At 47.5% G+C, this 26,819-nt stretch overlaps 1 protein-coding gene across 1 annotated transcript in view; it reads right to left on the bottom strand.

Annotated features, from left to right (window-relative positions):
* CCDC40 (coiled-coil domain containing 40) overlaps window positions 1–25,284 on the bottom strand; it is a 33,520-nt gene extending 8,236 nt beyond the window's left edge. Inside the window, exons 1-16 of the mRNA XM_038742127.1 lie at window positions 25,256–25,284; window positions 24,010–24,070; window positions 22,284–23,003; window positions 20,537–20,705; window positions 19,044–19,198; window positions 17,049–17,132; window positions 16,748–16,967; window positions 14,601–14,758; window positions 12,831–12,953; window positions 11,618–11,739; window positions 9,931–10,174; window positions 9,087–9,269; window positions 6,858–7,103; window positions 3,384–3,597; window positions 2,065–2,234; window positions 717–808 (exon numbers count right to left, since the gene is read on the bottom strand). Of these exons, the coding sequence (XP_038598055.1) occupies window positions 717–808; window positions 2,065–2,234; window positions 3,384–3,597; window positions 6,858–7,103; window positions 9,087–9,269; window positions 9,931–10,174; window positions 11,618–11,739; window positions 12,831–12,953; window positions 14,601–14,758; window positions 16,748–16,967; window positions 17,049–17,132; window positions 19,044–19,198; window positions 20,537–20,705; window positions 22,284–23,003; window positions 24,010–24,070; window positions 25,256–25,284 (2,990 nt within the window). The remainder of the gene's footprint in view (window positions 1–716; window positions 809–2,064; window positions 2,235–3,383; window positions 3,598–6,857; window positions 7,104–9,086; window positions 9,270–9,930; window positions 10,175–11,617; window positions 11,740–12,830; window positions 12,954–14,600; window positions 14,759–16,747; window positions 16,968–17,048; window positions 17,133–19,043; window positions 19,199–20,536; window positions 20,706–22,283; window positions 23,004–24,009; window positions 24,071–25,255) is intronic.
* Window positions 25,285–26,819: the final 1,535 nt, after the last annotated feature.

The raw sequence follows: 26,819 nt of genomic DNA, 5'->3' as shown, positions 1-26,819 counted from the left end.
GTGAGCCTCCCCGTGGGACAGCCTGATCACCTTGTAACCTCCCCAGTGCTTGGAACAGTGCTTGGCACATAGTAAGCGCTTAATAAATGCCATTATTATTATTATTATTAATACCTGTACTCTCTCCTACTTAGCCTGTGAGCCCCATGTGAGACTAAAAATATAATAATGATAATAAGCATATGACAGGCACCATCATTATCATCATTATTCAATCCCTATTCTCCCTCCTACTTAGCCCGTGAGCTCCATAGGGACCTGATTGTCTTGTTTCTACCCCAGCGCTTTGTAACAATAATGAATAACAATGACGGTATTTGTTAAACGCTTACTATGTGCCAAGCACTGCTCTAAACACTGGGGTAGATCCAAGGTCATCAGGTTGTCCGACGTGGGGCTCACAGTCTTCATCCCCTTTTGACAGATGAGGGAACTGGAGCCCAGAGAAGGTAAGTGACTTGTTCAAAGTCACACAGCTGACAAGCGGCAGAGGCGGGATTAGAACGTACGACCTCTGACCCCCAAGCCCGGGCTCTTTCGTAATATATAGTAAGCGCTTAACAAATACCATTATTTATTATTATTATTGGGAGGGAGGGGAGGCTTAAGGACAGCTCAGAAAGGCCAAAAGGGGAGCAGCGTGGACATTCAGGATGGAGCTGAGGACAGTTTCTATAGGGGAACGGCGAGGATGAAACACAAAACCTGAACCTCACTCGACTTCCACGAGGTTATTGAGCAGCTGCTCCTTTTCGTCTTGAAGTTGGCTCAGCTTCTCTTGCATTTCAAGCGCTTCTCTCTCAGAAACCTGGAGGAGAGAAACCGAACGGGCTGTTACTCTAAGAGGGCCAACTTGGGACAGTGCCTGGCGCATAGAAGGCGCTGAGCAAAAAACCGTGTAAGCTTGTCGTGGGCGGGGAATGTGTTTTGTTAGATTCGTCTATTGGACTCTCCCAAGCGCTCCGTCCAGTGCTCTGCACACAGTAAGCGCTCAATAAATACGATTGATTGCCATGTAAGTTTGTCGTGGGCAGGGAACGTGTTTTGTTAGATTCTTCTATTGGACTCTCAAGTGCTTCGTCCAGTGTTATTACTCTATTTATTTTACTTGTTCGTATCTATTCCATTTATTTTGTTTTGTTAGTATGTTTGGTTTTGTTCTCTGTCTCCCCCTTTTAGACTGTGAGCCCACTGTTGGGTAGGGACTGTCTCTATATGTTGCCAACTTGTACTTCCCATGCACTTAGTACAGTGCTCTGCACACAGTAAGTGCTCAGTGAATATGATTGATTGATTGATTGATTGATTGATTAAAAAGAACACGGAGTCTGCCCTCTCCCCAGGGGGTTACCATCCCTTGAAAATTGTATTTTGGGGGACAAACTGCCCCTGGGGAAGGCCCCTCAATCAACTAGTTGTATTTATTGAGCGCTTACTGTGTGCATAACACTGTACCGAGTGCTTGGAGAGGGCAGTAGAACGGAGTTGATCTACGTGTTCCCTGCCCACAGGGAGCTTACAGTCTAGAGGGGAAGACAGACGTTAATAAAAATAAAGTACGGATATGGACATCAATAATCAATCGATGATATTTATTGAGCGCTTACTGTGTGCAGAGCACTGTCAGGAATGCTTGGGAGAGTCTCTGCAGGCAATTCCAGCCGTGCTCTGCACCAAGGATGGAGTCAATCCATGTCGTCGGCCTCTCCGAAATAATAATGATGGCATTTGTTAAGCACTTACTGTGTGCCTAGCACTGATCTAGGTGCAGGGTGGATCCAAGCTAATCAGATCGGACACGGTCCCTGTCCCATACGGGGCTCAAACTCTTATCCCCCTTTTCCAGATGAGGGAACCGAGGCCCAGAGAAGTGAAGTGACTTGCCCGAGGTCACCAGGCAGACTTGTGGCAGAGCCGGGATGGGAACCCACGTCCTTTTGACTCCCGGGCCTGGGTTCTTATCCGCTAAGCCCCGCTGCTCCAGAGGACAGAGGATCGTGACCCGGGGGAAGCGTTCCCACCCCTCCGAGGGCACGGGGGCGTGGCGGGAGGTGGGCACCGGACCTTGAGCGATCGCACAAACTCATTCTCCGTTATGGTGTTGCCCTGCTGGAGCTCCTCTGAGCTGCTGCTGTTCTGGCAGATGAGCAGGTTCAGCTTCTTCATGGCGGTGCCTAGGGACCTCATGTGATGCTCTATATCTTTCCGCTCGGCCTTCTCCTGGTCGATCTTTTCTAAGGGAGAGAGAGAGGCGGCGGCGGGGAGCGGGAGGGGAGGGGAAGTGAATCCTTGGGGGATGGTGGACGTGGGGGGCTGACGCTGAAGGCCGTCAGCTCCTTGGGGGCAATCAATCAATCAACCAATCGTATTTATTGAGCGCTTACTGTGTGCAGAGCACTGTACTAAGCACTTGGGAAGTCCAAGTTGGCAACATATAGAGACGGTCCCTACCCAACAGTGGGCTCACAGTCTAGAAGGGGGAGACAGAGAACAAAACCAAACGTATTAATCAAAATAAAATAAATTGAATAGATATGTACAAGTAAGATAAATAAATAGAGTAATAAATATGTACAAACATACATACATATATACAGGTGCTGTGGGGAAGGGAAGGAGGTAAGATGGGGGGATGGAGGGGGGGACGAGGGGGAGAGGAAGGAAGGGGCTCAGTCTGGGAAGGTCTCCTGGAGGAGGTGAGCTCTCAGTAGGGCCTTGAAGGGAGGAAGAGAGCTAGCTTGGCGGATGGGCAGAGGGAGGGCAGCCCAGGCCCGGGGGATGACGTGGGCCGGGGGTCGATGGCGGGACAGGCGAGAACGAGGTACGGGGAGGAGATTAGCGGCAGAGGAGCGGAGGGTGCGGGGTGGGCTGGAGAAGGAGAGAAGGGAGGTGAGGTAAGAAGGGGCGACGTGATGGACAGCCTTGAAGCCCAGGGTGAGGAGTTTCTGCCTGATGCGCAGATTGATTGGTAGCCACTGGAGATTTTTGAGGAGGGGAGTAACATGCCCAGAGCGTTTCTGGACAAAGACAATCTGGACGGCAGCATGAAGTATGGATTGAAGTGGGGAGAGACACGAGGACGGGAGACCAGAGAGAAGGCTGATGCAGTAGTCCAGACGGGATAGGATGAGAGCTTGAACGAGCAGGGTAGCGGTTTGGATGGAGAGGAAAGGGCGGATCTTGGCAATGTTGCGGAGCGTTTAGTCCAGTGCTCTGCACACAGCAGGTGCTCAAGAAATAGCACTGGTTGACTGACTGAGGCAGCAGGGCGCTGAGCCGAGCCAACGGCGGAGCGGTGCACTGTGGGCTCTGGGCAGGGCCGCCACCAGAGAGGAGAGCCTCGGCCATGGATCGGTCGGGAGGGCCTGTCTGGGCCCACTTACTCTCTGTGCGCAGTTTCTTTTGCTCCAGGATGGTGATCTGTTTCTTGAACAGGTCCACGCTGCCCAGCTGATCCTCCCGCTCCTGGGTCAATTTGACCAGTTCATCCTGCAGCTGGAGCCAGGACATCTGCAGGGCCAGGACCTCGGAGCTGTACTCTTCCATTTGTTTCGTCTGCCTTTTGATCTCGATTTCCAGGGGCCCCAGCTCCTCCCCCTGAGAAGGAAGAGGCCGAGATGCTAATCAGTCAATCAATCAATCAATCAATCGTATTTATTGAGCACTTACCGTGTGCAAGCGCTTGGGAAGTACAAGTTGGCAACATATAGAGACAGTCCCTACCCAACTGGCATTTACTGAGAGCTCACTATGTGCACAGCACTGTATTAAGCACTTGGGTTCGATCTAGCAATCATATTTATTGAGCACTTTACTGTGTGCAAAGCACTGGACTAAGCGCTTGAGGAGAGGACAATGCAACACTGTGAGCCCGCTGTTGGGTAGGGACCATCTCTATATAATAATAATGGCGTTTATTAAGCGCTTACTACGTGCAAAGCACTGTTCTAAGCGCTGGAGAGTTTACAAGGTGATCGGGGTGTCCCACGTGGGGCTCACAGTCTTAATCCCCATTTTACAGATGAAGGAACTGAGGCACAGAGAAGTTAAGTGACCTGCCCAAAGTCACACAGCTAAGTGGCGGGGGCGGGATGTGAACCCATGACCTCTGACTCCAAAGCCCGGGCTCTTTCCACTGAGCCACGCTGCTTCCCCTAAATGGTGCCAACTTGGACTTCCCAAGCGCTTAGTACAGTGCTCTGCACACAGTAAGCGCTCAATAAATACGATCGAATGAATGAATGAACAGAGAGGGTAGACACGCTCCCTGGCCACGACGAGCTGACAGCCTAGAGGTATTTACTGAGCGCTTGCTGGGTGCAGAGCGCTGTACTAAGTGCTTGGGAAGTACAAGTTGGCAACATATAGAGACAGTCCCTACCCAACAGTGGGCTCACAGTCTAGAAGGGGGAGACAGAGAACAAAACCAAATATATTAATCAAAATAAAATAAATAGAATAGATATGTACAAGATAAATAAATAGAGTAATAAATATTGGGGAAAGGACAGTACAACAGAGTTGGCAAACACGTTTCCCACCCACAACGTGGTGGTTTTGGAGTACTTACTGTGTGCAGAGCGCTCAACTAAGCGCTTGGGAGAGTTAAGTACAACAGAGTTGGCAGGTGGGTTCCCTGCCCACAGTGAGGTGAACAACCAGAAACTAAATCATCAATCGTATTTATTGAGCGCTTACTATGTGCAGAGCACTGTACTAGGCGCTTGGGAAGTACAAATTGGCAACATCTAGAGACAGTCCCTACCCAGACAACCAGAAACTAAATCATCAATCATATTTATTGAGCGCTTACTATGTGCAGAGCACTGTACTAGGCGTTTGGGAAGTACAAATTGGCAACATCTAGAGACAGTCCCTACCCAACAGTGGGCTCACAGTCTAAAAGGGGGAGACGGAGAACAAAACCAAACATACTAACAAAATAAAATAAATAGAATAGAATAGATATGTAAATGAGAGCTGAAACTGCCCATCCCATGGTTATTTTGGGGACAGGGCAGTTTCTTGGGGCCCCCTGGGAGGAGGGAAGGGAGACGGTTAGTACCACGTTCGAATTTCTGCAGAGGAGGGTCGTAGGAGGGTTGAAACGGGACAGTGGAGAAGGACTATGGCCTAGTGGAAAGAGCTCAGGCCTGAGAGTCAACGGCCCTGGGTTCTAATCCCAGCTCCGCCGCTTGCCCGCTGGGTGACCTTGGATGAGTCACTTCCCTTCTCTGGTCTTCAGTTCTCTCATCTGCAAAATGGGGATTCAACCCCTGGTTTTTTGTTTGCTTGTTTTTTTAACGGTATCTGTTAAGCGCTTACTACGTGCCAGGCAGTAGGGTAGATACACGGTAATCAGGACGGACACAGTCCACTTCCCACATGGGGCTCACAATCTTCATCCCCAATTTACAGATGAGAGGAATTGAGAGACAAAGAAGTCAAGTGCTTGCCCAAGGTCACAGAGCAGACAAGGGGCGATATTATTAATATAATTATTACTGTTCGTATTATTATTATCACTGCTACGATCTACAATCCAGAGCTTGGATTTTCCAGCATCATACATTCCCTGGGGGTATTTTTGTGTGGTACTTTAGCGCTTACCACATGCCAGACACTGTACCCATCATCATCATCATCATCAATCGTATTTATTGAGCGCTTACTGTGTGCACAGCACTGTACTAAGAGCTTGGGAAGTCCAAGTTGGCAACATATCATCATCATCATCAATCGTATTTATTGAGCGCTTACTGTGTGCAGAGCACTGTACTAAGCGCTTGGGAAGTACAAGTTGGCAACATATATCCCGGCTCTGCCACTTGTCAGCTGTGTGACTTTGGGCAAGTCACTTAACTTCTCTGGGCCTCAGTTCCCTCATCTGTAAAATGGGGGTTAAAACTGTGAGCCCCCCCGTGGGACAACCTCATCACCTCGTAACCTCCCCAGGGCTTAGAACAGTGCTTTGCATATAGTAAGTGCTTAATAAATGCTATCATTGTTATATAGAGACAGTCCCTACCCAACAGTGGGCTCACAGTCTAAAAGGGGGAGACAGGGAACAAAACCAAACATACTAACAAAATAAAATAAATAGAATAGATATGTACAAGTAAAATAAATAAATAAATAGAGTAACAAATATGTACAAATATGTACAATCCACCCAGCGCCGGGTGGATTCACGCTCATCAGGTCGGACACAGTCCCTGACCCGCGAGGGGCTCACAGTCCTAATCTCCATTTTCTAGATCAATCAATCAATCAATCAATCAATCGTATTTATTGAGCGCTTACTATGTGCAGAGCACTGTACTAAGCACTTGGGAGGTACAAATTGGCAACACAAAGAGACAGTCCCTACCCAACAGTGGGCTCACAGTCTAAAAGCGGGAGACAGAGAACAGAACCAAACATACCAACAAAATAAAATAAATAGGATAGAAATGTACAAGTAAAATAAATAAATAAATAAATAAATAGAGTAATAAATATGTACAACCATATATACATATCTACAGGTGCTGTGGGGAAGGGAAGGAGGTAAGATGGGGGGATGGAGAGGGGGACGAGGGGGAGAGGAGGGAAGGGGCTCAGTCTGGGAAGGCCTCCTGGAGGAGATGAGCTCTCAGCAGGGCCTTGAAGGGAGGAAGAGATGAGCTGAAGAGATGAGAGATAATCTCCTCACCGTACCTCTAGATGAGGTAACAGAGGGCCAGAGAGGTGCGGTGCCTTGCCCAAGGTCACACAGCGGGCGGGGGGGCGGAGGCGGGATCAGAACCCGGGTCCCGAGGGAGAGGGGTCTCTTATCCCAGCCCCGGTGGCCAGGCCGGGGTGGGGGGGGGACCTACCCCAAGCTGGGAGACGATGGCTTCCACTTTCTTGTTGTACAGGTTGATGATGCCTTGCTTGCGCGCGATGAGGAGGTTGCTCCTGGAGATTTCGTTTTCGCTGTTGTTGATGAGCTCGTTCACCCTCTTTGTGTCCTTCTCCACCTCCGACAGCCTCTTCTTCAGCGTGGCCACTCGGCCACGGGTCTGGGTCGTTCCCAGAGTGGCCTGGGCGATGTCCCCTCCGATTTTGGACAGGTGCGTCACCTGACGATGATTATTAATAATAGTAATCATCATCATCATCATCAATCGTATTTATTGAGCGCTTACTGTGTGCAGAGCACTGTACTAAGCGCTTGGGAAGTACAGATTGGCAACATCTAGAGACAGTCCCTACCCAACAGTGGGCTCACAGTCTAAAAGGGGGAGACGGAGAACAAAACCAAACGTACTAACAAAATAAAATAAATAGGATAGATATGTACAAGTAAAATAAATATAAATAGAGTAATAAATATGTACAACCATATATACATATATACAGGTGCTGTGGGGAAGGGAAGGAGGTAAGACGGGGGGGATGGAGAGGGGGACGAAGGGGAGAGGAAGGAAGGGGCTAATAATAATAATAATGGCATTTGTTAAGCGCTTACTATGTGCGGAGCACTGTTCTAAGCGCCGGGGGGATACAAGGTGATTAAGTTGTCCCACGTGGGGCTCACAGTCTTAATCCCCATTTTACAGATGAGGGAACTGAGGCTCAGAGAAGTTAAGCGACTTGCCCAAGGTCACACAGCAGACATGTGGTGGAGTCGGGATTCGAACCCATGACCTCTGACTCCAAAGCCCGGGCTCTTCCCGTGGAGCCACGCTGCTGTATTAATTAATAGTATTAATAATAATAATGGCGTTTGTTAAATGCTGACTACGTGCCAGGAACTGCACTAAGCGCTGGGGTACACTGTGGTATTTTTTAAGCACTTACTATGTGCCAGCCACTGGACTGAGCGCCGGGGAAGATACCAGCCAATCAGGTGGGACACAGTCCCTGTCCCACGTGGAGCTCGCCGTGTTAATCCCCGGTTTTACAGAGGAGGGAACTGAGGCCCAGAGAAGTCAAGTCGCTTCCCCAAGGTCACACAGCCAGCAGGTGGAGGAGGTGATTAGAACCCGGGTCCCCTGGTGACCCCTCGGAATGGCAGGCGCGAGAAGCAGCTCCACGGCCAACGCCGCGATAACGGGAAGCAGTGTGGCCTACTGGCTAGAGCCTGAGCCTGGGAGTCCGAAGGACCTGGGTTCTAATCCCGGCTCTGCCAGGTGTCTGCTGGGTGACCTCGGGCAAGTCCCTTCCCTTCTCTGGGCCTCATTTCCATCATCTGTAAAATGGAGATTAAATCTCAGGTGGGACAAGGACCGAGTCCAACTGTAATTTATTCATTCATTCATTCATTCAATCGTATTTATTGAGCGCTTACTGTGTGCAGAGCACTGGACTAAGCGCTTGGGAAGTACAAGTTGGCAACGTGTAGAGACGGTCCCTACCCAACAGTGGGCTCATAGTCTAGAAGGGGGAGACAGAGAACAAAACAAAACACATTAACAAAATGAAATAAAATAAAATAAATAGAATAAATATGTACAAGTAAAATAAATAAATATATAGAATAATAAATATGTACAAACATCTATACAGATATACAGGTGCTGTGGGGAAGGGAAGGAGGTAAGGCGGGGGGGATGGAGGGGGGGAGAGGAAGGAGGGGGCTCAGTCTGGGAGAGACAGAAATTCATATTAATGTCTGTCTCCCCCTCCATTCATTCAATTGTATTTATTGAGCGCTTACTGTGTGCAGAGCACTGTACTAAGCGCTTGGGAAGTCCAAGTTGGCAACATCTAGAGACGGTCCCTACCCAACAGCGGGCTCACAGTCTAGAAGGGGGAGACAGCCAACAAAACGAAACATATCAACAAAATACAATAAATAGAATAAATATGGACAAATAAAATAGAGTAATAAATCTGTACAAACATATATACAGTCAAGCAATGGTATCTACTGAGCGCTCGCTGAGGGCAAAGCACTGTACTAAGCTGGACGAGTGCGATATAACAGTATCCCTGCTCCCAAGGGATACTAAGCTTGTTGTGGGTGGGAATGTGTCTGTTGTATTGTTGTCCTCTCCCATGCGCTTAGTACAGTGTTCTGCACCCAGGAAGCGCTCCATAAATCCGACCGACTGACTGACCAGATCCGTCTTTTTCTTCTGGAGTTTGGAATTCAGCTGGGCGAAATACTTGGCCATCTTGCTGGACGTCATTTGATCCTGCAGTTTCTCCACGATGACGTTCTCCATTTCCTTCTTGGCGCCCAGCTCCTTCTCCATGCTTTGCTGGAGGATCGAGATGTCGTTCATGCAGGCGCTGCGATCCTGGGGGGGACAGAGAGGCGCCCCAAATCGGGCTCGGGACCGGAATACCAGGCGGGAGGAAAATCAAAAATTGGATTCACTGGGGGCTCGCGCTGTGCTGAGCGCTGCGCCGAGCACTCAGTGTAAACTCCCCTCTACACTGTGGGCTCGTGGGCGGGTGCTGTGTCTGTTATATTGTTGCATTGTCCTCTCCCAAGCGCTTAGCATAGTGCCCTGCGCTCAGAAAGCACTCAATAATCAATCAATCAATCAATCGTATTTATTGAGCGCTTCCTGTGTGCAGAGCACTGTACTAAGCACTTGGGAAGTACAAGTTGGCAACATATAGAGATAGTCCCTACCCAAAAGTGGGCTCACATTCTAGAAGAAAAGTTGTTTCCGCCCGGTTTTGAACCGGGGACCTTTCGCGCGTTAGGCGAACGTGATAACCACTTTGCAGATAGTAAGCGCTTAATAAATGCCATTATTATTATTTTAACTTACACGGAGGAGCCTATCACAGCCTCCTTAGACCGTGAGCCCCTCGTGCGACAGGCCCTGTGTCCGGCCTGATTGCCTCGTAGCCACCCCATCGTTTAGCACATCGCTTGGCTCCCACCAGGCGCTTAACAAAACCCAAGATACTGCACAGTGCGGAGAATCTGGTTCGGGAAGTTGGTACCGAGTAGGTGTGGCTGAGGAGTCCTTCGGTGTCGTGAAGAATGTGGCTGAAGGTGGAGAATTCGTTCTTCAGGGCCTGCTGTTTGGCCAGGCACTGCGCTATTAACTTCTGGCTCGTGGCCGCGTCCGTCTCCGAGCGGTTCAGGATCCTGGCCAGCAGCTCGTTCCTCTCCTCCTCCTTCATGATGGATTTCTTGAAGCCTTCGATTTCGGCGTCCGCAGACTTGGCCTGGCACCGGGACAACCTGGAGGGGTTCACAGGGCCCCGGGAATTTCGACCCCGGGGTTGGCGAAGGGGGCTAACCCACCGGACAGACCCTGGGGCTGGGTTCTGATCCCGGCTCCGCCGCCTGCCTGCCCTCGGGCACATCACTTCACTTCTCTGGGCCTCAGTCCCCTCATCTGGAAAATGGGGATTAAGACTGTGAGCCCCCCGTGGGACAACCTGATCTCCCTGTAACCTCCCCAGCGCTTAGAACAGTGCTTTGCACATAGTAAGCGCTTAATAAATGCCATCATTTTTTAGGTGATCTCCTGCTGAGAGCTCACCTCCTCCAGGAGGCCTTCCCAGACTGAGCCCCTTCCTTCCTCTCCCCCTCGTCCCCCTCTCCATCCCCCCATCTTACCTCCTTCCCTTCCCCACAGCACCTGTATATATGTATATATGGTTGTACATATTTATTACTCTATTTATTTATTTTACTTGTACATATCTATCCTATTTATTTTATTTTGTTGGTATGTTTGGTTTTGTTCTCTGTCTCCCCCTTTTAGACTGTGAGCCCACTGTTGGGTAGGGACTGTCTCTATGTGTTGCCAATTTGTACTTCCCAAGCGCTTAGTACAGTGCTCTGTACATAGTAAGCGCTCAATAAATACGATTGATGATGATGATTATTATTATTATTATCATCAGTCAGTCAGTGGTATTAATTGAGTGCTTACTGTGTGCACAGCATTAGACTGAGCACTTGGGGGAGGACAATAGACTAGACAATCACTCTAACGAGGGAGATTAAAAGGAAAGACTCATAACCTATTGTTGGTCAGTGAATGGTATTTATTGAGCGCTTACTGTGTGCAGAGCACTGGACTGAGCGCCTGGGAGAGGACAATAGAGAATAACAGAACAAACTATCGGTCTAATGAGGGAGACTAAAAGGACAGAAGCGCTTAGTACAGTGCTCTGCACACAGTAAGCGCTCAATAAATACGATTGATTGATTGACAGAATCATAAGCTATTGGCAGTCAGTCAATGGAATTTATTGAGCGCTTCCTGTGTGCAGAGCACTGGACTGAGCGCTTGGGAGATGATAGAACAGTAGAGCAGACACACTCCCGCCCTACCTCCTTCCCCTCCCCACAGCACCTGTATATATGTTTGTACAGATTTATTACTCTATTTATTTTATTTGTACATATTTACTATTCTATTGAATTTATTAATGATGGGCATTTAGCTTTACTTCTATTTATCCTGATGACTTGACACCCATCCACATGTTTTGTGTTGTTGTCTGTCTCCCCCTTCTAGACCGTGAGCCCGTTTTTGGGTAGGGACCGTCTCTATATGTTGCCAACTTGTCCTTCCCAAGCGCTTAGTACAGTGCTCTGCACACAGTAAGCGCTCAATAAATACGATTGAATGAATGAATGAATTCCCTGCCCACAACGAGCTCCCACTACCTCAGCGCTTCCCGGACGGCCGTGAAGGCCTCATCTCGGCGTTTCATTCCCACCAGGCTGCTGGACCACTGATTCACAAGCTGTTTCTTCTCCAGGTTGATCGTTTCTATTTCCAAACTGGCCTGCAGAATAATAATAATAATAATAATAATAATAATAATAATAATAATAATAATGATAACCGTGGCTTGTTTTTTATGGCATTTGTTGAGCGCTTATTATGTGCCAGGCACTGTTCTAAGCGCTGAGGTAGATACAAGCTAATCAATCATCCTCATCATCATCAATCGTATTTATTGAGCGCTTACTGTGTGCAGAGCACTGTACTAAGCGCTTGGGAAGTACAAGTTGGTAACATATAGAGACAGTCCCTACCCAGCAATGGGCTCACAGTCTAAAAATCAGTCAATCAGTCGGTCATACTGTACTAAGTGCTTGGGAGGGTACAACAGAGAGCATAGTAGAGAAGCAGTGTGGTCTAGTGGACAGAGCCTGGAGGTCAGAAGGAACTGGGTTCAAATCCCAACTCTGCCAATTGTTAGCTGTGTGACTTTGGGCAAGTCACTTCACTTCTCAGTTCCCTCATCTGTAAAATGGGGATGAAGACTGTGAGCCCCCCACCGTGGGACAGCCTGATCACCTTGTAACCTCCCCAGCGCTTAGAACAGTGCTTTGCCCATAGTAAGCGCTTAATAAATGCCATCATTATTATTATTATGATTATTATTCTCTGGGCCTCAGTGACCTCATCTGTAAAATGGGGATTAAGACTGTGAGCCCAGTGTGGGACAAGGGCTGTGTCCAACCTGATTAACTTGTATCTACCCCAGTGCTTAGAACAGTGCTTGGCACCATAATTATTATTATTATTCTTACAATAAACAGACACATTCCCTGCCCACAACGAGCTTACAGTCTAGAGGGGGTGACGGATCTGAATAGAAATAAATACATGGCAGATATGGACTGTGAGCCCGCTGTTGGGTAGGGACCGTTTCTATATGTTGCCGATTTGTACTTTCCAAGCGCTTAGTACAGTGCTCTGCGTCTAAATCAGTAAATACAATTGAATGAATACGGACTATAAATAAAGACTTTGGTCTCCTCCTACCTAGTATAGTGCCTCCAGCGCTTAGTATAGGGCCTCCAGTGCTTAGTACAGTGCCTGGAACGTAGTAAGCGCTGAATAAATGCCATTTATTATTATTATTACCTCCGCCACCGCCTGTCTTATGACTCTTGTGTCCTCAGCCTGAGCGATGAACTGAGCTTCGTACAGGGCGATCTGTTCTTCCAACTGGTTGGACTGTCTGGTCAGCTGGTCCACGTACAGATCCTACAGGACACGATCAGAAGAGGTCAGTCAGTTGTGAGAAGCAGTGTGGCCTCGTGGAAAGAGCCTGGGCCGGGAGTCCGAAGGACCCGGGTTCTAATCCTGGCTCTGCCGCTTGTCCCCCTTTTAGACTGTGAGCCCACTGTTGGGTAGGGACTGCCTCTATATGTTGCCAATTTGTACTTCCCAAGCACTTAGTACAGTGCTCTGCACATAGTAAGCGCTCAATAAATACAATTGATTGATTGATTGATTGTCTGCTGTGTGACTGTGGGCAAGTCACTTCACAGGAGGCCTTCCCAGACTGAGCCCCCTTTTCCCTCTCCTCCTCCCCATTCCCCCCGTCCTAGTATATATGTCTGTACAGATTTATTACTCTATTTATTCTACTTGTCCATATTTACTATTCTATTTATTTTGTTAATGATGTGCATCTAGCTTTATTTCTATTTCTTCTGATGACACCCGTCCACATGTTTCGTTTTGTTCTCTGTCTCCCCCTTCTAGACTGTGAGCCCGTTGCTGGGTAGGGACCGTCTCTATATGTTGCCAACTTGGACTTCCCAAGCGCTTAGTACAGTGCTCTGCACACCGTAAGCGCTCAATAAATACGATTGAATGAATGAATGAACTTCTCTGAGCCTCAGTTACCTCATCTGTAAAAATGGGGATTAAGACAGTGAGCCCCACGTGGGACCCAGACTGTGTCTAACCTGATTAGCTTGTATCTACCCCAGTGCTTAGTCCAATCAATCAATCAATCAATCGTATTTATTGAGCGCTTACTATGTGCAGAGCACTGTATTAAGTCCAGTGCATGGTACATAGTAAGCGCTTAACAAAAACCATGAAAAACCATGTTGTATTGTATTTCCCCAAGTACTCATTACAGTGCCTGACACATAGTAAGCACTTAACAAAAACCATTAACAAAAAAACCAAAACCAAAAGGAACAAACTGTTGTACTCTCCCAGATGCTCAGTACTGTAAGACCTTAACAAAAAACATTAATAATAATAATGATGGCATTTATTAAGCGCTTACTATGTGCAAAGCACTGTTCTAAGCGCTGGGGAGGTTACAAGGTGATCAGGTTGTCCCACGGGGGGCTCTCAGTCTTCATCCCCATTTTACAGATGAGGGAACTGAGGCCCAGACAAGTGAAGTGACTTGCCCAAAGTCACCCAGCTGCCAAGTGGCGGAGCCGGGATTTGAACCCATGACCTCTGACTCCCAAGCCCGGGCTCTTTCCACTGAGCCACGCTGCTTCTCTGCTGCTTCTTAACAAAAAAACAAGACAAAAAAACCTTTGGTGGATTGTATTTGCACAAGTGCTTAGTACAGTGCCTGAGGCATAGTAAGTGCTTAACAAAAACCATGAACTAAAAAAAAGACAAAAAAAAACTGTATTGTATTTGCCCAAGTGCTTAGTACAGTGCCTGACACAGACTAAGTGCTTAAAAAACCATGAAAAACAAAAACAGAAAATCCAACACTGTTTCATCTTCTCCCAAGCGCTCAGTGTAGTGCTCTGCACACAGTCGGAGCTCAATAAATACGATCGATCGATCGATCGCTCGATTCCCTCCCTCCGGTAAAAGTCGGCTCTGACCGGGGCCTTTTCCGGCCAAGGCCGTCTCCGGACGCACCTGCTTCTTCTTCTCCACTTGGGCTCGCACTTGGTCCATCTCGGATTTCTTGGCCACCCGCCTCATGACGGAGATGTCATCGCGGATGTCCTGGTCCATGTTCTGCAGGTAGAACAGACGCAGGGACAGGTTCTCCAACTCCGTCTGCAGGGCGGAAACTGCGGGGGAACCGGGGCAATCAGTCGATGCTAACTGATGGGGGCTTAATAATAATAATAATAATAATAATAATGGTATTTATTAAGCGCTTACTAGGTGCAAAGCACTGTTCTAAGAGCTGGGGAGGTTCCAAGGTGATCAGGTTGTCCCACGGGGGGCTCACGGTCTTCATCCCCATTTTACAGATGAGGTCACTGAGGCCCAGAGAAGTGAAGTGACTTCATCAATCGTATTTATTGAGCGCTTACTGTGTGCAGAGCACTGTACTAAGCGCTTGGGAAGTACAAGTTGGCAACATATAGAGACAGTCCCTACCCAACAGTGGGCTCACAGTCTAAAAGTGAAGTGACTTACCCAAATTGGCGGAGCCGGGATTTGAACCCATGACCTCTGACTCCAAAGCCCATGCTCTCTCCACTGAGCCACGCTGCTTCTCATGGCATTTGTTAAGCCCTTACGATGTGCCGGGCACTGTTCTAGACTGTGAGCCCACTTTCTAGACTGTGAACCCACTGTTGGGTAGGGACCGTCTCTATATGTTGCCAACTTGTACTTCCTAAGTGCTTAGTCCAGTGCTCTGCACACAGTAAGCACTCAATAAATACGATTGATTGATTGATTGATTGTAAGCACTGGGGTAGATAGGAGATATTCAGGTTGAACACAATCCCTGTCCCACGTGGGGCCCACCATCCCATCCCCATTTTACAGATGAGGGAACTGAGGCCCGGAGACGTGAAGTGACTTGACCAAGGTCACAGAGCAGGCAAGAGGTGGAGCGGGGTTAGAACCCATGCGTGGTCCTCTCCCGAGCACTGGACTAAGCACTCTGTAAATACAACGGTTTATTGTTGTATTGTCCTCTCCCAAGCGCTCAGTCCGGTGTTCTGCACATAGTAGACTGTGAGCCCACTGTTGGGTAGGGACCATCTCTATATGTTGCCAACTTGTACTTCCCAAGCGCTTAGTACAGTGCTCTGCACACAGTAAGCGCTCAATAAATACGATTGAATAACTGAATGAATGAGTAGTAAGCGCTTATGTCTCCCCCTTCTAGACTGTGAACCCGCTGTTGGGTAGGGACCGTCCCCTTCCTTCCTCTCCCCCTCGTCCCCCTCTCCATCCCCCCCATCTTACCTCCTTCGCTTCCCCACAGCACCTGTATAAATGTATATATGTTTGTACATAATTATTACACTATTTATTTATTTATTTTACTTGTACATATCTATTCTATTTATTTTATTTTGTTAGTATGTTTGGTTTTGTTCTCTGTCTCCCTCTTTTAGACTGTGAGCCCACTGTTGGGTAGGGACTGTCTCTATATGTTGCCAACTTGTACTTCCCAAGCGCTTAGTACAGTGCTCTGCACACAGTAAGCGCTCAATAAATACGATTGATTGATTGATTGATAGATGTTGCCAACTTGTACTTCCCAAGCGCTTAATCCAGTGCTCTGCACACAGTAAGCGCTCAATAAATACGATTGATTGAATGAATGAGTGAATAGTTAGCGCTCCACAGAGACGACTGAAATGGAGAAGCAGCGTGGCTCAGTGGAAAGAGCCCGGGCTCTGGAGTCAGAGGTCACGGGTTCAAATCCCGGCTCCGGCAATTGTCAGCTGTGTGACTTTGGGCAAGTCACTTCACTTCTTGTGTTCACTTCCTTTTAGACTGTGAGCCCAATGTTGGGTAGGGACTGTCTCTATATGTTGCCAATTTGTACTTCCCAAGCGCTTAGTACAGTGCTCTGCCCATAGTAAGCGCTCAATAAATATGATTGATTGATTGATTCTCTGTGCCTCAGTTCCCTCATCTGTAAAATGAAGATTAAGACTGTGAGCCCCCCGTGGGCCAACCTGATCACCTTGTAACCTCCCCAGGGCTTAGAACAGTGCTTTGCACGTAGTAAGCACTTAATAAATACCATTATTATTATTGTTATTATAAATGCACCCAACTGACTGGCTCTCGGACGGCCTACGCACCTCTGTGGTGCTCCTCGCCGGCCCTGGCCGTGGTCCGGTTGTAGAGGAGCCGGACTTCCGCGAGCCTCTCCTCCGCCCGCCTCCGGTGCGAGGCCACGACGGTGAAGCGGTCCCGATGGCCGTCCAGATCCTTCTGGAGGCGGGCCAGGTGCTGCTGGATTCCATACAGGCTCACGCCCAGCTCTTCCCTCCGCGCTCCCCCTTGCCTCGTAGCCGCCACCTGTGCCGGAAAACCGGTCAACCGCGCCGGCCTTGGAGGGAGAGGGAAACCGGGGAATTCCGACGGCCTCCCGCCGCTTACCAGTTCCCGGAGCTCCACCTGTAGCCGGTCTATCTGCCGCCTCAGGTAGTCTCCCAGAGCGGCTTGGAATCTGGTCATCAGCGGCTGGAACGGAGGGACAGTCGATCAGAGCTACTTACTGAGCGCTTGCTGTGTGCGGGGCACTGGGCCGAGCGCCGAGGGGAGTCCAGGACAATGGAGTTGGTAGGCATATGCTCCGCCCGTAAGGAGCTGATGGTCTAAAGGTAGTTATTCAGCATTCGCTGTGGACAGAGCACTGGCCTAAGTGCTTGGGAGAGGACAACCCACAGCACCTGTATATATGTATATATGTTTGTACAGATTTATTACTCTATTTATTTATTTATTTATTTATTTATTTTGCTTGTACATATCTATTCTATTTATTTTATTTTGTTAGTATGTTTGGTTTTGTTCTCTGTCTCCCCCTTTTAGACTGTGAGCCCACTGTTGGGTAGGGACTGTCTCTATATATGTTGCCAACTTGGATTTCCCAAGCGCTTAGTCCAGTGCTCTGCACACAGTAAGCGCTCAATAAATACGATTGATTAATTGATTGATTGATTGACAATTCAATGATAATAATGGTACTCGTTAAGCGCTTACTATGTGCCAACCACTGTTCCGAACGCTGGGGTAGATACAATCTAATTAGGTCAGACACAGTCCCTGTCCCCCATGGGGCTCGCAGTTTTAATCCCCATTTTACAGATGAGGTAACTGCGGCACAGAGAATAATTCCTTCCTCTCCCCCTCGTCCCCCTCTCCATCCCCCCATCTTACCTCCTTCCCTTCCCCACAGCACCTGTATATATGGATATATGTTTGTACATATTTATTACTCTATTTATTTACTCATTTATTTTACTTGTACATATTTGTTCTATTTATTTTATTTTGTTAGTATGTTTGGTTTTGTTCTCTGTCTCCCCCTTTTAGACTGTGAGCCCACTGTTGGGTAGGGACTGTCTCTAGATGTTGCCAACTTGGACTTCCCAAGCGCTTAGTACAGTGCTCTGCACACAGTAAGCGCTCAATAAATACGATTGATGATGATGATGATGGTATTTGTTAAGTGCTTACTATGTGCAAAGCACTGTTCTAAGCGCTGGGGAGGTTACAAGGTGATCAAGTTGTCCCATGTGGGGCTCACAATCTTAATCCCCGTTTTACAGATGAGGTAACTGGGGCACAGAGAATAATAATAATAATAATTTTGGTATTTGTTAAGCACTTACTATGTGTAAAGCACTGCTCTAAGTGCTGGGGAGGATACAAGGTGATCAAGTTGTCCCACGTGGGGCTCACAATCTTAATCCCCATTTTACAGATGAGGTAACTGGGGCACAGAGAATAATAATAATAATAATTTTGATATTTGTCAAGCACCTACTATGTGCAAAGCACTGTTCTGAGCGCTGGGGAAGATATAAGGTGATCAAGTTGTCCCACGTGGGGCTCACAATCTTAATCTCCGTTTTACAGATGAGGGAACTGAGGCCCAGAGAAGTGAAGTGACTTGCCCAAAGTCACACAGCTGACAAGCGGCAGAGCCGGGATTTGAACCCAGGTCCTTCTTCCCCCAGGCCCAGCCATGCTACTTCCCTGGTCAGTCCCAAGGTATTTGTTAAGCGCTTACTATGTGCAAAGCACTGTTCTGAGCGCTGGGAAAGATACAAGGTGATCAAGTTGTCCCACGTGGGGCTCACAATCTTAATCCCCATTTTACAGATGAGGGAACTGAGGCCCAGAGAAGTGAAGTGACTTGCCCAAAGTCACACAGCTGACAAGCGGCAGAGCCGGGATTCAAACCTAGGTCCTTCTTCCCAGAAGGCCCAGCCATGCTGCTTCCCTGGTCAGTCCCAAATCAATCAATCAATCAATCGTATTTATTGAGCGCTTACTGTGTGCAGAGCACTGTACTAAGCGCTTAGCACTGTACTAAGCGCTTAGCACTGTACTAAAGGACTCAATCCTTTGAGTCTGTTTTCTTACGTGGTCCGGATCCAACACCACCAACTGGGCTTCTTCCTCCTCCTCCTCCTCATTCTTCTCCAAGCTCGGCTCCTCCTCCTTGAAATCTCTCTCGTCTCTCATGAGCTGGTTCAAGGCCTCCAAAAAGCTCGGTGACCGAATTTCACTGATGTCACCTAAAGGTGGGGAAAAAGACCTGGGATTCAGGGACAGGGAATCAACCGATCCACCCATGGATCATATTTATTGAGCGTGCGGAGCATTGTACTAAGCTCTTGGGAGAGGGCAATATGGTCAAGTCGGGAGAGGCGTTCCCCGCCCATAAGGAGTTCACAGTCTAATAATAATAATAATAATGGCATTTATTAAGCGCTTACTATGTGCAAAGCACTGTTCTAAGTGCTGGGGGGGTTACAAGGTAATCAGATTGTCCCATGTGGGACTCACAGTCTTAATCCCCATTTTACAGATGAGGGAACTGAGGCCCAGAGAAGCTTACCCAAAGTCACACAGCTGACAATTGTCGGAGCGGGATTTGAACCCGTGACCTCCGACTCCAAAGCCCGGGCTCTTTCCACTGAGCCACACTGCTTCTCCAATTAACTGCAGGCTCTGTGTCAGAGTCTAGAGAGTATAATAGTCTGTAGACAAGATCCCTGTCCTCTAGGAGCTTCCAGTCTACTGTGTGCAGTGAACTGAACCAAGCATTCGGGAGAATGTTATAAAATCGGTCTCTCTCTCCTTAAGGAGCTGATGGCCTGGTCTGGGCAAAGCTCGGTACTGAGCGCTTAGGAGAATGCAAAAGAGTTGGTAATGATAACAATAATAATAATAATGGTATTTGTTAAGCGCTTACTATATGCCAAGCACTGTTCTAAGGGCTGGGGTAATAATAATGAGGATAATAATGATGGTGTTTGTTAAGTGCTTACTATTCATTCATTCATTCAATCGTATTTATTGAGTGCTTAATGTGTGCAGAGCACTGTACTAAGCGCCTGGGAAGTACAAGTTGGCAACATATAGAGACGGTCCCTACCCAACAGCGGGTTCACAGTCTAGAAGGGGGAGACATAAGCGCTTACTATTCATTCACTCATTTATTCAATCGTATTTATTGAGTGCTTACTGTGTGCAGAGCACTGGACTAAGCGCTTGGGAAGTACAAGTTGGCAACATCTAGAGACGGTCCCTACCCAACAGCACGTTCACAGTCTAGAAGGGGGAGACAGACAACAAATTACTAGGTGCCGAGCACTGTTCTAAGTGCTGGGGGAGATACGAGGTAAGCAGGTTGTCCCACGTGGGGCTCACAGCCTTAATCCCCATTTTACAGATGAGGTCACTGAGGCCCAGAGAAGTTAAGCGGCTTGCCCACGGTCGCACTGCAGACAAATGGCAGAGACGGGATTAGAACCCACGTCCTCTGACTCCCAAGCCATGATCTTCCCACTAGGCCACACGATCCCTGCCCTCAAAAAGCTTCCCTTGTAAGGGGACATGGCCCCAGTTACCTATCTCTTCCATGATATTTGCCCTGAGTGTTGAAGGAGACGTCTCACTGCTCGCTTCGGACGATGAAAGGACACCTCTCCCTGTCCATTCACGTTGTTCCCCGTCCTGAGGCTTCTGAGAAAAATCATTCTCCTTGGCTTTTTCAGAGGAAAGGGCGTCTGAGATTCCCTGGGGATAAAAACAAATCAGGGCTTCAATCAATCAATCAATCAACCCATCAATCGTATCTATTGAGCGCTTACCGTGTGCAGGGCCCTGTACTAAACGTTTGCACCAACAACGGTAACAGATGCATTCCCTGACCACAATGAGCTGACAGTTTAGAGGGGGAGACAGAAATTAATATGAATAAATAAATGATGGTAGCGATGTGGGGCTGGAGGCGGGAGCGGTGAGTGAAGTGAGCAAATCAGGGCGACGCAGAAGGGACTGAGAAAAGATTTAAACAGGGCCAAAGAAGCGTCTTTATTCTCCCTGAGGGCATTCTTCACATCCAACTCGGGCAATTATTACTATTGTTATTAACATTAGTTATTAGATATTTATTAAGCACTTATGTTAAGTGCTTATCCATCAATTATGTGTTAAGCGCTTTCTCTATGTCAAGCATACCTAGAAGCACAGCAGCCTAATGGATAGAGCCTGGACCTGGGAGTGAGAAAGGCCTGAGTTCTAATGATAGTAATAATAATAATGATGGCATTTGTTAAGCGCTTACTATGTGCAAAGCACTGTACTAAGCACTGGGGGGGATACAAGGTGATCAGGTTGTCCCACGTGGGGGCGCACAGTTTTAATCCCCATTTTACAGATGAGGGAACTGAGGCTCAGAGAAGTGAAGTGACTTGCCCAAGGTCACACAGCAGACATGTGGCGGAGTTGGGATTCGAACCCATGACCTCTGACTCCAAAGCCCGGGCTCTTTCCACCGAGCCACGCTGCTTCTCTAATCCCACCTCTGCCACTTGCCTGCTGTGGGACCTTGGGCAAATCGCTTCACTTCTCTGGGCCTCAGTTTGGCAGTTTGTCTATTTGGCAATAGACAAATGACAGGTATAAATACTTAAGCACCAACTCTTTTTTTTCTTTAAATGGTATTTGTTAAGTACTTTCTATGTGCCTGGCAATGTACTAAACGCTGGGGTAGATACAAGCTAATCAAGTCAGACATAGTCCCTGTCCCCCTCTGGACCTCAGTTACCACATCTGGGAAATGGGGATTAAGACTGTGAGCCCCATGTGGGACAGGGACTGTGTCCAACCTGACTAGCTTGTATCTACTCCAGCGCTTAGCAGAGTGTCTGGCACACAGTAAACACTTAACAAAATACCATTTTAATTTAAAAAAAAATTAAGCATTGGGGAAGATACAAATTAATCACATTGAACACAGTCCCTGTCCCATATGGGGCTAACAGTCTTAATCCCCATTTTACATCTGAGGGAACTGAGGCAGAGAGCAGTGAAGTGACTTGCCCAAGTTCACCCAGCGACAAGTGGCAGAGCCGGGATTAGAATCCAGGTCCTCCGAGTCCCAGGCCCGTGCTCTACCCACTAAGCCATGCTGTTCCCCGAGTACCCTGCAAAACAAAAGCCAAAAAAATAACCCACTCCTGTCAATTCACCAGCCTCTTGGGTGATAAAGCCCTCAAGGCCAGGGGTCTTGTACCCAAGACAACGCCGAGAATCAGGTGTGTGTTCAAAATAAGCCTGATGAAGTCTGACTGAAAATTCAAGGTCACTCACCGAACCAGGTGAAGGCCTGGTGGTTCTGGAAACATCCACCTCGACTTGGTCAACTGTAGATGGACTAAGGGGCTGAGGAAGGGCAGATACTTCCCCAACTGGTTGTGTTAGATCAGCTTCCTCTCCCGGTGGTTGTGTTGAATCGACTTCCTCTTCTGCTGGTTGTGTTGAATCGACTTCCTCTTCTGGTGGTTGCGTTAAATCGACTTCTTCTTCTGGTGGTTGTGTTGAATCGACTTCTTCTTCTGGTGGTTGTGTTGAATCGACTTCTTCTGCCGGTGGTTGTGTTGAATCGACTTCCTCTCCCGGTGGTTGTGTTAAATCGACTTCCTCTGCCGGTGCTTGTGTTGAATCGACTTCCTCTCCCAGTGGTTGTGTTGAATCGGCTTCCTCTGCCGGTGGTTGTGTTGAATCGACTTCCTCTGCCGGTGGTTGTGTTGAATCGAATTCCTCTTCTGGTGGTTGTGTTGAATCGACTTCCTCTCCCAGGGGTTGTGTTGAATCGACTTCCGCTGTCGGTGATTGTGTTGAATCGACTTCTTCTGCCGGTGGTTGTGTTGAATCGACTTCTTCTGCTGGTGGTTGTGTTGAATCGACTTCCTCTCCTGGTGGTTGTGTTGAATCGACGTCCTCTCCTGATGGTTGCATGAGACTGGCTTCCTCTCCTGCTTCTATAGAATTGGCTTCTTCCTCTTCCTTTTTGACACCGTTTCTCTCCAACTGAAATCATAATAATAATAATGGTATCTGTTAAGTGCTTACTCTGTGCCCGGCACTGTACTAAGCGCTGGGGTGGATACAAGCAAATCGAGTTGGACACTTTCCCGGTCCCATGTGGGGCTCACACTCTCAATCCTCTTTTTACAGATGAGGCAACTGAGGCACAGAAAAGTGACTCACTGAATGTGGAAATAGACAAATGACAGGTATAAATACTAAAGCAATAACTCTTTTTTTTCTTTAAATGGTATTTGTTAGGTACTTACTATGTGCCAGGCAATGTACTAAACGCTGGGGTAGATACAAGCTAATCAAGTCAGACACAGTCCCTGCCCCCCATGGGGCTGATGGTCAAAATAGGAAGCATTCTGCTTTTCCTCCTAGCAGTCCTTAATTTGAGTAACTGTCTCCTCTACTAGATTATAAACTCCTTGAAGGCAGAGATCATGTCTGCTAACTTTACTGCACTCTCCCAAACGCTTACTACAGTGTTCTGCACCTATTAATTATAAATTCCTTGAGGAAAGGGATAGTTTACTAACTTTATTGTACTCTCCCAAGCGCTTAGGACAGTGCTCTGCACACAACAGATGCTCAAAAAATACTCTTTTATAAAATGGGCAGTAATTCCAGTTTAAACTGTGAGCCCCATGTGTGTCATGGGTTGTGTCCAACCTGATTAGCTTTTATCAATCAATCAATCAATCAATCGTATTTATTGAGCGCTTACTGTGTGCAGAGCACTGTACTAAGCACTTGGGAAGTACAAGTTGGCAACATATCTACACCAGTGCTTAGTACAGTACCTGGCACAAAGTGAGCTCTTAACAAATACCATTTTTTCAAAAATGGAGTGTCTAAGCTATTTATCTTGCATATTACCCCAGTGCTTAGTACACTGTTTTGCACACGGTAAGTGCTTAACACATACCATAATAACAATACTTCTTATTCTCTAGCTGTAATCATAGAAGGGCAGAATGAATCTTTACAAACAAAACTTTACCCCTCCATCTTCGGCCCGTGGCTCCTCTTCCTCAGAAATTGATCCAGTTTCCATCTCAGGCCTGAGTTTGGTTAAACAAATAAATGGTTTTTAAAAAAACCTCATTTCCGATTTTGCAAAAATGAAAAAAAAAACTAAATGCATTTGAGTAAACTAGAAAAGCTCCCGACATCCCACGTTTCGCTGACAGATATTTGTGGGAGCAGCATGGGTTTATGGAAAGATCCCGGGCTTGGGAGTCACAGGTCATGACTTCTAATCCCAGCTCCGCCACTTATCAGCCCTGTGACTTTGGGCAAGTCACTTCACTTCTCTGCGCCTCAGTTCCCTCATCTGTAAAATGGGGATTGAGACTGTGAGCCCCGCACGGGACAGGGACTGTGTCCAACCCGATTTGCTTGTGATAATAATAATGATGCATTTGTCAAGCACTTACTATGTGCGAAGCACGGATCTAAGTGCTGAGGGAGGGATACAAAGGGATCAGGTTGTCCCACGTGGGGTTCACAGTCTTAATCCCCATTTTACAGGTGAGGTCACCGAGGCTCAGAGAAGTGAAGTGATTTGCCTAAAGTCACACAGCAGACATGTGGCGGAGCCGGGATTAGAACCCATGGCCTGTGACTCCCAAGCCCGGGCTTAATAATAATAGTGCTATTTGTTAAGTACTTACTATGCGCCAAGCACTGTTCTAAGCGCTGGGGAGGTTTCAAGGGGATCAGGTTGTCCCTCGGGGGGCTCCCAGTCTTCATCCCCATTTTACAGATGAGGTCACTGAGGCCCAGAGAATCAATCAATCAATCGTATTTATTGAGCGCTTACTGTGTGCAGAGCACTGTACTAAGCGCTTGGGAAGTATAAGTTGGCAACATATAGAGACGGTCCCTACCCAACAGTGGGCTCACGGTCTAGAAGGGGGAGACAGACAACAAAACCAAACATATTAACAAAATAAAATAAATAGAATGGATATGTACAAGTAAAATAAATAGAGTAATAAATGGAGTAATAACAAATAGAGTAATAGAGAAGTGAAGTGACTTGCCCAAAGTCACGCAGCTGAAAAGTGGCGGAGTCGGGATTAGAACCCACGTCCTCGGACCCCCAAGCCCGGGTTCTTGCCACTTTCCACTAAGATGCGCTGCTCCTCTACCCACCCCAGCGCTTAGTACAGTGCCTGGCGCATAGTAAGCGCTTAACAAATACCGTCATGATTATTCTCCATCCCCCGGCGGAGCCCCCTCACCCGCTGCGGTCCTCGGCCGGCTGCGCCATCCTCCCGTTGCTAGGAGACGGCGTCAACATCCCGCAGCCGGAGGGTACCACTTTCCCTCTTCCTCGGGGAGAAGCCACCCGACCCGTTCTCCCCACCCCTTTCCCTCACCTCAAATGGAACGATCCGCCTGCCCCGCAATCCCCTGGCAAGGGAAATTGGCTTTTACTGTGACCAGAGATAATAATAATAATAATAATAATAATAATAATAATAATAATAATAATGGCATTTATTAAGCACTTACTATGTGTTCTAAGCGCTGGGGAGGTTACAAGGTGATCAGGTTGTCCCACGGGGGGCTCACAGTCTTAGTCCCCATTTTCCAGATGAGGGAACTGAGGCCCAGAGAAGTGAAGTGACTTGCCCAAAGTCACACGGCTGACAATTGGCAGAGCTGGGATTTGAACCCAGGACCTCTGACTCCAAAGCCCAGGCTCTTTCCACTGAGCCACGCTGAGCAGTGACCAAGCCAAGTTAGCGCTCTTCCTCCCTTCAAGGCCCTACTGAGAGCTCACCTCCTCCAGGAGGCCTTCTCAGACTGAGCCCCTTCCTTCCTCTCCCCCTCATCCCCCTCTCCATCCCCCCGTCTTACCTCCTTCCCTTCCCCACGGCACCTGTATATATGTATATATGTTTGTACATATTTATTACTCTATTTATTTATGCATTTATTTATTTTACTTGTACATATCTATTCTATTTATTTTATTTTGTTAATATGTTTGGTTTTGTTCTGTCTCCCCCTTCTAGACTGTGAGCCCACTGCTGGGTAGGGACTGTCTCTATATGTTGCCAACTTGTCCTTCCCAAGCGCTTAGTACAGTGCTCTGCACACAGTAAGCGCTCAATAAATATGATTGATTGATTGATTGATTGACCAGGAACCACAATAATAATAATAATAATGATGATGGTTTTCATTAAGCGCTTACTATGTGCAAAGCACTGTTCTAAGCACTTGGGGGATACAGGGTGAACAGGTTGTCCCACGGGGGCTCACAGTCTTAATCCCCATTATACAGATGAAGTCTTAATCCCCATTTTACACAAGTGGGCCGTGGAAATTTCAATCAATCAATTAATCAGTCAGTGGTATTGATTGAGCTCTTACTATGGGCATTTCACTGTACTGAGTGCTTTGGAAGAGTGCAATAATAATAATTGTAGTATTTGTCAAGCGCTTACTATGGGCCAGGATCTGTACTAGGCGCCGGGGTTGATAGAAGCAAATCAGGTTGAACAATGCAACGGAGTTAGCAGATATGTTCCCTGCCCGTAACGAGCTTACAGTGTAGAGGGGGAGACAGACATCAATATAGGTAAATAAGTCATTTCTAATATATAATTTAAAGATATGTACTGTCTTCTAGACTGTAAGCTCACCCCTGGACTGTAAATTCGTTATGGGCAGGGGACGTGTCTGCTAATTGTGTTGTATTGTACTCTCCCAAGCACTTAGTATAGTGTTCTGCGCATAGTAAGCGCTCAGTAAATACCATTGACTGACTTATTGGTATGCACATAAGTGTTATGG

The sequence above is a fragment of the Tachyglossus aculeatus genome, unplaced genomic scaffold, assembly GCF_015852505.1.
Source record: "Tachyglossus aculeatus isolate mTacAcu1 unplaced genomic scaffold, mTacAcu1.pri SUPER_34, whole genome shotgun sequence".
Taxonomy (NCBI): Eukaryota; Metazoa; Chordata; class Mammalia; order Monotremata; family Tachyglossidae; genus Tachyglossus; species Tachyglossus aculeatus.
Note: the sequence above shows the minus strand (reverse complement) of the source record. Positions and strands in the feature narration are given on the sequence as shown.